Raw genomic sequence first — 14,455 nt, 5'->3', positions numbered from 1 at the left:
CCTTCACTATTGTCGCTGTGATTTTGTCGCCTATCAATCTGGAGATGTCACTTTATCGTAACAATCCTATTATACATAGCACAGACCAAATCTGGACGCAAATTAAAGTCCACTTTGATCTTAGACCAATATCATTCATGCGCCCTGTTGCCAGGAATCCCAAGGTATTCACAGATTACACTATTCCAAAACTAAACTGCATAGGATATTTCCTGATGCATCCCCTATGTGTTTCCTTTTAGGTGGTTGTAGAATATAATGGCTCTTTTCTGGATTTTGATAATTAGCGGGTATCAGAAAAATTCTGCTCTGCTCTGTATGCATTATTTTGTGTTTTGCGCTGTAAACAAATTCTGCATGCAGAGTCTCAATTTGGTGTTTGTCCCATTTTGTGAATTCTTGTTTGGTGAGTGGACCCCAGACCTCACAAGCATAAAGGGCAATGGGTTCTATTTTTAGCCAGATCCTAATTGGTATGTCAAATTTAATGTTCCTTATGATGGCATAGAAGGCCCTTCTTGCCTTGTCTCTCAGATCTTTTGCAGCTTTGTGGAAGTTACCTGTGGCGCTGATGTTTAGGCCAAGGTATGTATAGTTTTTTGTTTGCTCTAGGGCAACGGTGTCTAGATGGAATTTGCATTCATGGTTCTGGCAAATGTAAATTTTTTGGAACACCATTTTTTTTGTCTTACTGAGATTTACTGTCAGGGCCCAGGTCTGACAGAATCTGTGCATAAGATCTAGGTGTTGCTGTAGACCCTCCTTGGTTGGGGACAGAAGCACCAGATCATCAGCCAATAGATATTTGACTTCAGATTCTAGTAGGGTGAGGTCCGGTGCTGCAGACTGTTCTAGTGCCCTCGCCAATTCGTTGATATATATGTTGAAGAGGGTGTGGCTTAAGCTGCATCCTTGTCTCACCCCCTGGCCCTGTGGAAAGAAATGTGTGTGTTTTTTGCCAATTTTAACCGTGTACATGGATTTTATAATTTTGTATGTTTTTCCCTCAACACCACTTTCAATCAATTTGTATAGCAGACCCTCATGCCAAATTTAGTCAAAAGCTTTGGTGGGCAGAAGGGGCATTGGTCTGATATGGGGGGTGGTATATAGATGTGGCCAGGGTTTGCTTGGGGTGGTCTTAGCTGGTTGGGGTGTGGCTGGTGGTGCTGTGGTCTGGGTGTAGGTTCTCTTGGCGTGGGTTCTCTCGGTGCAGGTCCTTCGAGACGGGGTCTTGCATATCTGGGAGGGTCTCCAGCTGGTTTGGGCGGGGTGTCCGTTGCTCTGTTGCTCCTGTGTGAGGTGTCCTGGCAAAAGTTGGGATTGCTGCCTTGTAGAGATGGACTTGGTCGTAAAGGTTGTTCAAGTCCAGGGTGGACTGGTGGTCCAGGTATACATTAGGTTTTGAGGCACAGTCTCGTGAAATGTTTGCATTTACCCACTGTAAGGTGGCAGAGTGAACATAGTTTTGTGGTAGCAGGGTGGAGATAACCACTTGTGTGTGGGGGAAAGTGGAAGAAGCTTTTTCAATCACTCCCTTGAGTGCTGTTGCCACCCTTTCCTGCTGGGCCCTCAGTCATTTGTGCCCATGTGAACTATAATGTGGCTGGGAGACCCTAGTCTGTCCTTTGACAACAGCACCAGGGCATGCCTATTGTTTAGGAACCAGAGTTTAGCCACTTTGTGTTTGGAAAAAGTTAATCCTCTTGAATGTATTTGCCATTTGAGTCCATGAGGAGCACAATCTCTGGCTTTTGTGTGTCTTCAGTAGATGTGGGGGGGTTGTCTGTAGGGCTATCGTGGGACCTGACAGGAGGGCTGTTAGGAGGGGATGGGGTCTGTTGGGTTGGTGAGTCCTGTGTTGTCTGTCACATTGTGGTGTTGAGGTTGTGGTCCGGGTCTGAGGTGGGCTATTCTCCTGACTTGTCTGGGGGAAAGGTCCTGCTCTCTGTCACACCTCAGCTTTTTGACCTTGTCCTTCAGTGCCATGTGTCCCTCTAAGTTCTCTCACCTCAGTCCATAAAGCAGCCAGCTCTCTCAGACAGCCATTCATCTCCACCTTCTGCCCTCCGGGTCTTGTTGGGGTGGGGGGGTTATTGTTGTGCTGGTCTGTTTGGTGGGCTTGTTCTGTCTGGATTGTGTGGACTAGCTCTGCAGGGAGATGGATGAGCAGTGCAGTTGTGGGACCTGGGTATGTTCAGTGCTGGGGGGTATCCTCATCTGCAGGACAGTTTGAAGAGGTGTGATCAGACTCACCTAGGATGGGGAAGTCATCACAGAGAGAGAGAGAGCTTTTCCTGCAGTGCTCTCTCTTTGATCCCATAAATTCCTCACAATCAAATGTAGACCGCATTATCTACCAAGAGAATTCTCTTCGATTATAATCACAGCCGTATATATCCCCCCCCAAGCAGACATGGCTCTGAATGAACTTTATTTGACTCTTTGCAAACTGGAAACCATTTATCCGGAGGCTGCATTCATTGTAGCTGGGGATTTTAACAAAGCTAATCTGAAAACAAGACTCCCTAAATTTTATCAGCATATCGATTGCGCAACCAGGGGTGGAAAGACCTTGGATCATTGTTACTTTAACTTCCGCGACGCATATAAGGCCCTGCCCCGCCCCCCTTTCGGAAAAGCTGACCACGACTCCATTTTGTTGATCCCTGCCTACAGACAGAAACTAAAACAAGAGGCTCCCACGCTGAGGTCTGTCCAACGCTGGTCCGACCAAGCTGACTCCACACTCCAAGACTGCTTCCATCACGTGGACTGGGACATGTTTCGTATTGCGTCAGACAACAACATTGACGAATACGCTGATTCGGTGTGCGAGTTCATTAGAACGTGCGTTGAAGATGTCGTTCCCATAGCAACGATTAAAACATTCCCTAACCAGAAACCGTGGATTGATGGCAGCATTCGCGTGAAACTGAAAGCGCGAACCACTGCTTTTAATCAGGGCAAGGTGTCTGGTAACATGACCGAATACAAACAGTGCAGCTATTCCCTCCGCAAGGCTATCAAACAAGCTAAGCGTCAGTACAGAGACAAAGTAGAATCTCAATTCAACGGCACAGACACAAGAGGCATGTGGCAGGGTCTACAGTCAATCACGGACTACAGGAAGAAATCCAGCCCAGTCACAGACCAGGATGTCCTGCTCCCAGGCAGACTAAATAACTTTTTTTGCCCGCTTTGAGGACAATACAGTGCCACTGACACGGCCTGCAACGAAGACATTTAAACGTGTTAACCCTCGCAAGGCTGCAGGCCCAGACGGCATCCCCAGCCGCGCCCTCAGAGCATGCGCAGACCAGCTGGCCGGTGTGTTTACGGACATATTCAATCAATCCCTATACCAGTCTGCGGTTCCCACATGCTTCAAGAGGGCCACCATTGTTCCTGTTCCCAAGAAAGCTAAGGTAACTGAGCTAAACGACTACCGCCCCGTAGCACTCACTTCCGTCATCATGAAGTGCTTTGAGAGACTAGTCAAGGACCATATCACCTCCACCCTACCTGACACCCTAGACCCACTCCAATTTGCTTACCGCCCAAATAGGTCTACAGACGATGCAATCTCAACCACACTGCACACTGCCCTAACCCATCTGGACAAGAGGAATACCTATGTGAGAATGCTGTTCATCGACTACAGCTCGGCATTCAACACCATAGTACCCTCCAAGCTCGTCATCAAGCTCGAGACCCTGGGTCTCGACCCCGCCCTGTGCAACTGGGTACTGGACTTCCTGACGGGCCGCCCCCAGGTGGTGAGGGTAGGCAACAACATCTCCTCCCCGCTGATCCTTAACACTGGGGCCCCACAAGGGTGCGTTCTGAGCCCTCTCCTGTACTCCCTGTTCACCCACGACTGCGTGGCCACGCACGCCTCCAACTCAATCATCAAGTTTGCGGACAACACAACAGTGGTAGGCTTGATTACCAACAACGACGAGACGGCTTACAGGGAGGAGGTGAGGGCCCTCGGAGTGTGGTGTCAGGAAAATAACCTCACACTCAACGTCAACAAAACTAAGGAGATGATTGTGGACTTCAGGAAACAGCAGAGGGAACACCCCCCTATCCACATCGATGGAACAGTAGTGGAGAGGGTAGCAAGTTTTAAGTTCCTCGGCATACACATCACAGACAAACTGAATTGGTCCACTCACACAGACAGCATTGTGAAGAAGGCGCAGCAGCGCCTCTTCAACCTCAGGAGGCTGAAGAAATTTGTCTTGTCACCAAAAGCACTCACAAACTTCTACAGATGCACAATCGAGAGCATCCTGTCGGGCTGTATCACCGCCTGGTACGGCAACTGCTCCGCCCTCAACCGTAAGGCTCTCCAGAGGGTAGTGAGGTCTGCACAACGCATCACCGGGGGCAAACTACCTGCCCTCCAGGACACCTACACCACCCGATGTCACAGGAAGGCCATAAAGATCATCAAGGACATCAACCACCCGAGCCACTGCCTGTTCACCCCGCTATCATCCAGAAGGCGAGGTCAGTACAGGTGCATCAAAGCTGGGACCGAGAGACTGAAAAACAGCTTCTATCTCAAGGCCATCAGACTGTTAAACAGCCACCACTAACATTGAGTGGCTGCTGCCAACACACTGACACTGACTCAACTCCAGCCACTTTAATAATGGGAATTGATGGGAAATGATGTAAATATATCACTAGCCACTTTAAACAATGCTACCTTATATAATGTTACTTACCCTACATTATTCCTCTCATATGCATACGTATATACTGAACTCTATATCATCGACTGAATTCTTATGTAATACATGTATCACTAGCCACTTTAACTATGCCACTTTGTTTACATACTCATCTCATATGTATATACTGTACTCGATACCATCTACTGTATCTTGCCTATGCTGCTCTGTACCATCACTCATTCATATATCCTTATGTACATATTCTTTATCCCCTTACACTGTGTACAAGACAGTAGTTTTGGAATTGTTAGTTAGATTACTTGTTATTACTGCATTGTCGGAACTAGAAGCACAAGCATTTCGCTACACTCGCATTAACATCTGCTAACCATGTGTATGTGACAAATAAAATTTGATTTGATTTTAAAAGTCTTGCTGGAACTGCATCAGGAACTCTCCTGCCATTGTTTGGCTCAAGAGTTTTCACACATCTGACTTCACACTTCAGTGCTAATTGAAGGTTCTGTCAGGTCTGTCCTAGCATCTTGGTAGCTTAGTATACGTATTTACTTAGCTTTATATAACAAAATTACTTTGAGATGATTGTATTTTAGTTTTTGGCTTCAGAAGTAGCTCCAGACGGAATATTACTCACTCAGTTTTGTGTTGGATGGTATTTCCAGGTTCCGCTGTGTTTCTTCTGCAGGTTTAGGTTTGTTAGAAGTTTATTATTGATGGTGCTTACACGGAGAGCCATGTAAGCAAACATGTAACAGTATAAAGATCCACCAGGCAGTTTTCCCTCTCAGGTCAAAGCCGCCATTAGCCTGGTAGTATTTGCTTGGTGTGATCAATAATGCAGTGGTTGCATCAGTAGTGTTATCCCACACAGACACACAGACAGACTAAGATTCTAACCAATAGGGCATGATTTTGAAGAGGTTCTTACCAATGACATCATGGTATATTTATGGGCTGTTCAGGTTCTGACTAATAATGTGTCAGGTTACAATAACATTACCCAATCTGGAGGGAGGTTGCTGTGATGCTGACCTGTAGGGTGTGAGGATGTTGAGGGGTGGTGGCTGCTCGCAGAGGTCAAACGTCTCCTGCAGGGGGATGGGCAGCGACTGGCGGGAAAACAGCTGCTGGTCCTGGATGGTGGAGCTCCTAAATGCCTTCCTCATAGTAATGTCCTGGAGAGATACTGGTGAGAAGGAAAGAAAGAAAGAGACAGAGGCAGTCATGCAGAAGAACAGCTCCTGACTTTTTGGTTGATAAAGGTGAGATGAACAAGATGAAATTAGAAAAACATATATAAGTAATCAAATTGTACAACTGAAGATCAACACAAGAGGAAAAGATTGACAGTGTGAGTTAAAAAAGCGATCTTAAAGTGGAACTGACAGCATTTTAGCAACATTAACTGAAATCTTATTACAAACTGTTCATATACTGTACACCCCCAGGAATAATATGACACTTAAAAAAAAACTAAAATCTGACAAGCGAGCACTTAGGTCATTTTCACTAATTCTTAGAATGTTTGTGAATTACGTATGCTAAGGCATTTGTGAAAATCCTATAGCAATATAGAGTGGGAAAGCAGCTGTGCGTTTGGTCAATTAATAGACACGGCAGGAAATAAAACCTAATAAAAACATCTTTACAGTCCTATTGATCAAACAACGATGAAAAGCTAGGCTATCTGTTCCCTTACAAAAATGCAACATTTCTGCACTAAACTAAACTAAATAGTGTGCCAGAAGTTTGAAAATGTTTTGTCATGAGTGGTGAATCTGCGGCAAACCAACAACAATATTTATTGCCACCAGTGGTAAACAGTTTACCAGAAACCGTTTCTGGTGAACACACGAGTTCCAAGAGCAGTAATTCTGACCGTTGATGACCAATCAACCAAACTCTTTGAAAATGCAATCCAAGCTATCAAGCTAGCTACAACACCTACCAAAGTTGTCCGGTGAGTGTCTAACTTACTAATTAAACTTCCTAATAAACTTTAACATTTTATTAGCTAAATTATGCCTAGTTAGCAATGTCATGTTTCATGGGATAGATAGAAACACATTTAGTTGATACCAGTTTCATTCTATCAGCACCACTGACTGACTGGCTGGCGCTTACCTAGCTAATGTTATATATCATATTTTTGCACAATTCATGTGATAAGAAGCTAGCTACAGTGCCTTGCGAAAGTATTCGGCCCCCTTGAACTTTGCGACCTTTTGCCACATTTCAGGCTTCAAACATAAAGATATAAAACTGTATTTTTTTGTGAAGAATCAACAACAAGTGGGACACAATCATGAAGTGGAACGACATTTATTGTATATTTCAAACTTTTTTAACAAATCAAAAACTGAAAAATTGGGCGTGCAAAATTATTCAGCACCCTTAAGTTAATACTTTGTTTATTTTTGAACCATTCCATTGTAGATTTTGCTTTATGTTTTGGATCATTGTCTTGTTGGAAGACAAATCTCCGTCCCAGTCTCAGGTCTTTTGCAGACTACATCAGGTTTTCTTCCAGAATGGTCCTGTATTTGGCTCCATCCATCTTCCCATCAATTTTAACCATCTTCCCTGTCCCTGCTGAAGAAAAGCAGGCCCAAACCATGATGCTGCCACCACCATGTTTGACAGTGGGGATGGGGTGTTTAGGGTGATGAGCTGTGTTGCTTTTACGCCAAACATAACGTTTTGCATTGTTGCCAAAAAGTTCAATTTTGGTTTCATCTGACCAGAGCACCTTCTTCCACATGTTTGGTGTGTCTCCCAGGTGGCTTGTGGCAAACTTTAAACAACACTTTTTATGGATATGTTTAAGAAATGGCTTTCTTCTTGCCACTCTTCCATAAAGGCCAGATTTGTGCAATATACGACTGATTGTTGTCCTATGGACAGAGTCTCCCACCTCAGCTGTAGATCTCTGCAGTTCATCCAGAGTGATCATGGGCCTCTTGGCTGCATCTCTGATCAGTCTTCTCCTTGTATGAGCTGAAAGTTTAGAGGGACGGCCAGGTCTTGGTAGATTTGCAGTGGTCTGATACTCCTTCCATTTCAATATTATCGCTTGCACAGTGCTCCTTGGGATGTTTAAAGCTTGGGAAATCTTTTTGTATCCAAATCCGGCTTTAAACTTCTTCACAACAGTATCTCGGACCTGCCTGGTGTGTTCCTTGTTCTTCATGATGCTCTCTGCGCTTTTAACGGACCTCTGAGACTATCACAGTGCAGGTGCATTTATACGGAGACTTGATTACACACAGGTGGATTGTATTTATCATCATTAGTCATTTAGCTCAACATTGGATGATTCAGAGATCCTCACTGAACTTCTGGAGAGAGTTTGCTGCAATGAAAGTAAAGGGGCTGAATAATTTTGCACGCCCAATTTTTCAGTTTTTGATTTGTTAAAGTTTGAAATATCCAATAAATGTCGTTCCACTTCATGATTGTGTCCCACTTGTTGTTGATTCTTCACAAAAAAAATACAGTTTTATATCTTTATGTTTGAAGCCTGAAATGTGGCAAAAGGTCGCAAAGTTCAAGGGGGCCGAATACTTTCGCAAGGCACTGTAACTAATTTGCCTAAACACATATTTTTAGGTGAATACGTTGCTGTCTTTTAATACCAATATGCATGTCAATATGCTGGTGTCACAGTTCAGTATCATGTTAGCTAGCACAACTGCTAAGGTAGCTAGCTAGCTACCAGAACAGAACTTCACTTTTGCAGATGGATACCCATCCCCTACCCGTGGATAGGAATAACGAGCATGCTCCCAACGCTAGCTTGTTGTCACGGAATATAACTACATTTACAGTTTTTGTTGACGTTTGGCTAGCTAACTATGTCAGAGTCTGTAACGGTGGCTAGCTAACGTTAGTTAGCTAGCTAAGTCTGACACTTCTTCTGGACTGTCTCGGACACTGTTTCACTCGTTAGCCAATGTTAGCAGACTAGCTAAGTTACAATACCTAGATTTTACTTATTCTCCATCTGGGTTCATTTAACCAAGCTATTTGGCAGGCTTATCTCATGCTTGCATGGTGATCGATTGAGTTAGCTAGAGTTACTGTACTGGTTTATGGCTGGAACCGAAGTTTGTGTCCCGGATTCCTGTTAAGTAGCAGTTAGCTGCTGGCCATCATGAAAATGGAGCAGACTAATGCTAGCAGTGCTAGCCCACCAGTGTTTTTATCCACGGCTGGGAACAAATGCGTAAGGTGTGATATTTCTTCCCCACAACAATGAAGATAAGGTGGAACTGGAAAATGGACAGGGATTTGTCTGCCTTAAATGCACCACCATCAAGCAGCTTAGGGAAGAGATCCTCCAACTGTTAGCTTGGCTGCGAGAAAAGGATAACCTGCTTTCTAAGTATACCGATCTTGCTGTAACCCAGGCAAATTTAATCTCAGTTTTAAGATTTTGGCTTTTCTATAATCTGTGGACCGCTCAAGGTCCACTGTCATCCAAGAGCTCGTATCAATGACATCAACTCCCTTCTGCCCACGGTTCTGGCCAATTACTATATTAAAACCATTGTCAATCATGTAGGTTTTAACAACGATCTGAGGCACTGAGGGAGAACTACAAACTAAAACACGCTCGCTAGCACAGGGAAGAGAATAATTATCTCTGATCCCCTCCAGTGCTACCAAATGGGTATGGAACGTTTCAGCCGACCCTTTGCCCTTAACGAGTACCTGAAGAAAGTTTGCAACGACAGGAATGTCTCTTTTTGTGACAACTTTGATTTGCTGTGGGAGCAACCAGCACCTTCTAAAAGAGACAGGATTCACCCTAGCCGCACGGGTTACAGGATTATTTCCAGTAACATTGCAAACTGTTTTAGAGACTGACAGATAGGGTCTGTTAGTGTGCCAGTTCTCCCTGTCAGAAGGACATGATATCAACTGCTGTAGAAATGGCACTATGGTTATTGTGAGTAAGTGACTTTATACAAACTGTCATCTCCTACCATTCTGATAGATTGGAGACTGTCTGAAAACATGGTTGTAACGTTAATAATTTGGCTGTTATTCCATTGGTTACCTTGAGGCAAATGCCACAGGGCAGAGCGGCCCACACTCATTGAATATGGCGCTTTTAAAAGTTAGAGCAATCTCAAGTAAAACCTTTCTCAAGAATGACCTCATTACTGAGCGCAAAGTTGATTGCATGTTTCTCACTGAAACATGGCTGTCATCAGACTGTATTGCCGCTCTAATTGAAGTATCCCCCGGACTACAGCTTTTCATACTCTATCAGAAAAGAGAAAAAGGGTGGGTGGACAGCCTCTATTTCCACTAATGCGCTCAACTGTAAGGACATTGCATTTGGCGACTTTGGGTCTTTTGAGCATCATGCTGTACTGTTTAAATGTCAGCCACCAATGCTGGCCATAACCCTGTACAGGCCACCAAAGCACTGCCCCACTTTCTTCATTGACTTATCTGAACTATTATCTATTGTCCTTGAGAACTATGATAAAATCATTGTGTTGGGCGATTTTAATATTCATGTTGACAAAGAGACGGACTCCAAGTCCATTGAATTTATGAATCTTTTGAGCTCTATGGACTTTATCCAACATGCTACTGGGCCCACCCATAACCACGGCCATACTCGGGACCTGGTTATTACCAAGGGGCTTTCTGTTGACATATCCTCTATTGTAGATGTTGCTTAATCTGATCACCACTGTGGATTTTTTACTACCTTGTTGCCCATAGCACAGGGTAATACTGAATGCATTATTAAGAAACACCATCTTAGTTGCTACAGATTTTATTGAGCGTATGAACAATACTCCACCACCTATTCTGCCTTCCTCTTGTGGTGATTTGTTCATAACTTTAACAGCAAAATACTGGAGCTATGGCATCAATGGTTGCCCTTAAAGTTGAAAAAGGCCACATCCAGAGCCCCTTGGATGAGTGAGGAAACTAATAAATTAAAGATAAATTGCAGAAAGGATGAGCGGAAGCGGAGAAAGTCAAAGTTACAGGTCCATTATGATATTCTGAGAGAGCAACTTGGAAGACTGTATATAACAAGTTATTAGAAATGCCTGACAGGCTAATTTTCTAACTTGATCACTATTAATCAGAATAATTTGAGAGTGCTCTTCTCGACCGTTGATGGCCTGATAAATCCTACCCCCGCAAACCTATGTGAACTTTCCTCCACATCTAAATGTGATGAGTTTGCGGCATATTTCAGAGATGACATTAGGCTGGGTAACAGTCAAGCAAGACCTGGTGAGAAGTTGGATGATATGTGCCCTAGCCTACCAGGTAAGTGATATGACAACTTAAGCCTTCTACCTGCCTTCCTGATCCTAACCCAACCACCTTCAAAACAGTTTAATTACATATCTGAAACAGCTAAATTATTTGCCAACTGTGTTTTAAAAAAATCCAATCTGTTTTTTTTTTCAGCCTTAGTTAAAATAGTAAATTATTTTAGAGCCAACACAGATGCGAAACAGCTCTCTGTCCTCTTAGATTTAAGTGCTGCATTTGACACTGTTGACCATGATGTCCTTCTGGACATACTGGAGAGGTGGTTTGGCCTCTCCGGTCCAGTTCTAAATTGGTTTAGGACCTATTTAATCGGTCAAGAGTTTTTTTTGTCACCCTTGTTGAACATAACTCAGAAAAAATACACAGAAACACAGAAATGTACAGTTGTGTATCATCTGCGTAGCAGTGAAAAGCAATGCTGTGCTTTCTGATAATGTTGCAAAGGGGCAACATATAAACTGAACAGTACTGGACCCAAAATCAAACCTTGTGGAGTTATGTTGTATATGTTGTATATGTTGGGCTCCACAAGGTTTGATTTTGGGTCCAGTACTGTTCAGTTTATATGTTGCCCCATTGCAACATTATCAGAAAGCACAGCATTGCTTTTCACTGCTACGCAGATGATACACAACTGTACATTTCTGTGTCACCAGAAGATTTTAGCTCCACGGATACATTCTTAGACTGTAGCAGTGATTTAAAAACGTATATAAATCAAGACAAGACTGAGGAACTTATTGTTGGAGCCAAAGCACAGACAGAGAATCTATCCGCACATTTTAATTAATGGGCAATAAAGATAAAACAACAGGTAAAAAACCAAGGTGTTATTTTAGATTCTGAACTAAATTTTGAATCACACATTAGGAATGTGATCAAAATAGCTTTTTACCACCTGAGGAACATTACTAAGGTGCGGCGATTTCTCTCTCAGGCTGACAGAGGGACTCATCCATGCTTTTATTACAAGCAGGCTGGACTACTTTAATGCTCTCCTGTCTGGTCTACCCAAGAAAGCCATTGGTCAACCACAAGCCTGCAGAATTCTGCAGCACGGGTGCTGACCAAGACCAGAGAGCACACATTACACCGGTTTTAAGGTCTCTGCACTGGCTGCCTGTGAGTTTTAGAATACATTTTATGATTATACTATTGGTTTTTAAATCAATCCAGGACTGTGCACCTCAATACATGTCAGACATGCTTTTAAGTTATGTACCCAGTATGTCCCTCAGGTCCTCTAGCACTGGCATTTTAACTATCCCAAAGGCCCGTGACGAAGAGGCATGGAGAGACAGCCTTTAGTTATAACGCCCCCAGCCTCTGGAAAAGCCTGCCAGATAACCTGAGGGGGGCATATTTAAAAGAGATCTGAAACACATCTTTTTTTTTTTTTACCACTTTTTCTCCCCAATTTCGTGGTATCCAATTAGTAGCTACTATCTTGTCTCATCGCTACAACTCCCGTACGGGCTCGGGAGAGACGAAGGTTGAAAGTCATGCGTCCTCCGATTCACAACCCAACCAAGCCGCACTGCTTCTTAACACAGCGCCATCCAACCCGGAAGCCAGCCGCACCAATGTGTCAGAGGAAACACAGTGCACCTGGCAACCTTGGTTAGCGCGCACTGTGCCCAGCCCGCCACAGGAGTCGCTGGTGAGCGATGAGACAAGGATTTCCCTACCGGCCAAACCCTGCCTAACCCAGGCGACGCTATGCCAATTGTGCGTCGCCCCACGGACCTCCCGGTCGCGGCCAGTTACGACAGAGCCTGGGCGCGAACCCAGAGTCTCTGATGGCACAGCTGGCACTGCAGTACAGCACCCTTAACCACAAAACACATCTTTTTAGCGTTGCTTTTCATTAGAATGCTTTTTGGTTGAGAGTAGGGAATTCCAGTCATTCCAATAAATGTTACACCCCTTGAATAGGACTTGGAAATATAAGTATAGATTAGCCAAATAATTTTACCTGAACATAACCACAAAACGTAGGATTTATTAGCCAGCACTACTCTGTTGTTTATGATCTTATTTTCATGGAGGACTGATTGGGTTAATTGATTCGAGTTCAAAAAAAATCCGTGGTCATGGAATGGCATGCTTTGAGCACTACTGAAAAGTGCTATTTACATGTGAAAACTCTATGCAATATGCTGCATTTGCTATAGGCCAATTGTTAACCTTTTTGTTGGTGACACTTTGATTTCTTGATAATATTCAGCTCTTTAAAGGGCAAATCCACAGACGAAACAATAACAAAATGGTCGCCCCGCCTCTGTTTTGGTAAAAAGCTGAGAGATGGGCCTGGAGAAATGTAACCGCTCTCAGATTAATAGACATAGCTATGGATGCAAGGACTCACCATCCATGATATCACATTTATTGTTTAACCATGTTTTTGAAATTTTGTCTTAAAGTAATGATGGACTGTCATTTCTCTTTTGCTTATTTGAGCTGTTCTTGCCATAATAATGACTTTTATCAAATGGGGCTATCTTCTGCTTACCACCCCAACCTTGTCACAACACAACTGATTGCCTCAAACGCATTAAGAAGGAAAGAAATTTCACACATTAATTTAAGAAGGCACAACTGTTAATTGAAATGCATTCCAGGTGACTACCTCATGAAGCTGGTTGAGGGAATGCCAAGAGTGTGCAAAGCTGTCATCAAGGTAAAGTGTGGCTACTTTTAAGAATCTAAAATATAAATAGTATTTTGATTTGATTAACACTTTTTTTGTTACTACATGATTCCATATGTATTATTTCATAGTTTTGATGTCTTCACTATTATTCTATAAAGTAGAAGATATTAAAAACAAAGAAAAACCCTTGAATAAGTGTGTTCAAACTTTTGACTGGTACTGTATATATAGTCCAAAAATGTAGCAACTACAGATTGCCCCAGATTGCCCCTTTAAGTAAAAGGCCTATTAGGCCTATGGATTTGTTTTTTATCAGTATGAATTAGATTGAGCTTTAAAAGCTCCACCTTTATTCCATACGCTGGGATCCGCACTATGCAGAGCACATAGTGTCCACTGGTTTCAAAAACAATGATTGATAGCAGTTTAAACTTCTTCAATTCAACCATTATTGGGTTCAAATACACATTTAGATTTGTGAACTGCCATCCACAGCAACCACAATCCTTAAGGCGCAAACAGCGAAATGAAAGAGCAGCAGTGTGACTCACATCAATGCTCCATGTAGATATCAATAATAAGTCATATTCATATCGCTGTAGACTACACCACTGTTGTCATCCTTACCTCCAAGCGTGTATAAAAATGGGATAGTCTTTGGATGCCGACAGCAGAATCACCCTTGGAAGACATAGCTACGACTGTAGCCTACAAAAGCATATTCCTGCTCTTTTCTCGCAAACCATCAAACCCATTGTGTGTCTTATTGTAGTGGTCT

At 43.2% G+C, this 14,455-nt stretch overlaps 1 protein-coding gene across 17 annotated transcripts in view; it reads right to left on the bottom strand.

Moving 5' to 3' along the window:
• LOC110530920 (actin-binding protein WASF1) overlaps positions 1–14,455 on the bottom strand; it is a 152,986-nt gene that overhangs the window by 27,257 nt on the left and 111,274 nt on the right. For 10 of the 17 annotated variants that reach the window (XM_090243430.1, XM_090243434.1, XM_090243436.1 and 7 more), the window contains 2 exons: positions 5,742–5,895; positions 5,344–5,388 (listed from right to left, as the gene is read on the bottom strand). In XM_090243430.1, the coding sequence (XP_090099556.1) occupies positions 5,344–5,388; positions 5,742–5,895 (199 nt within the window). The remainder of the gene's footprint in view (positions 1–5,343; positions 5,389–5,741; positions 5,896–14,455) is intronic. The other 7 variants (XM_036985465.2, XM_036985468.2, XM_036985469.2 and 4 more) reach the window with 1 other exon arrangement.

Source organism: Oncorhynchus mykiss, chromosome 8, assembly GCF_057628025.1.
Source record: "Oncorhynchus mykiss isolate SJ-2025 chromosome 8, ASM5762802v1, whole genome shotgun sequence".
In the NCBI taxonomy this organism is placed as follows: Eukaryota; Metazoa; Chordata; class Actinopteri; order Salmoniformes; family Salmonidae; genus Oncorhynchus; species Oncorhynchus mykiss.
This window is presented reverse-complemented; position numbering and strand designations above follow the sequence as displayed.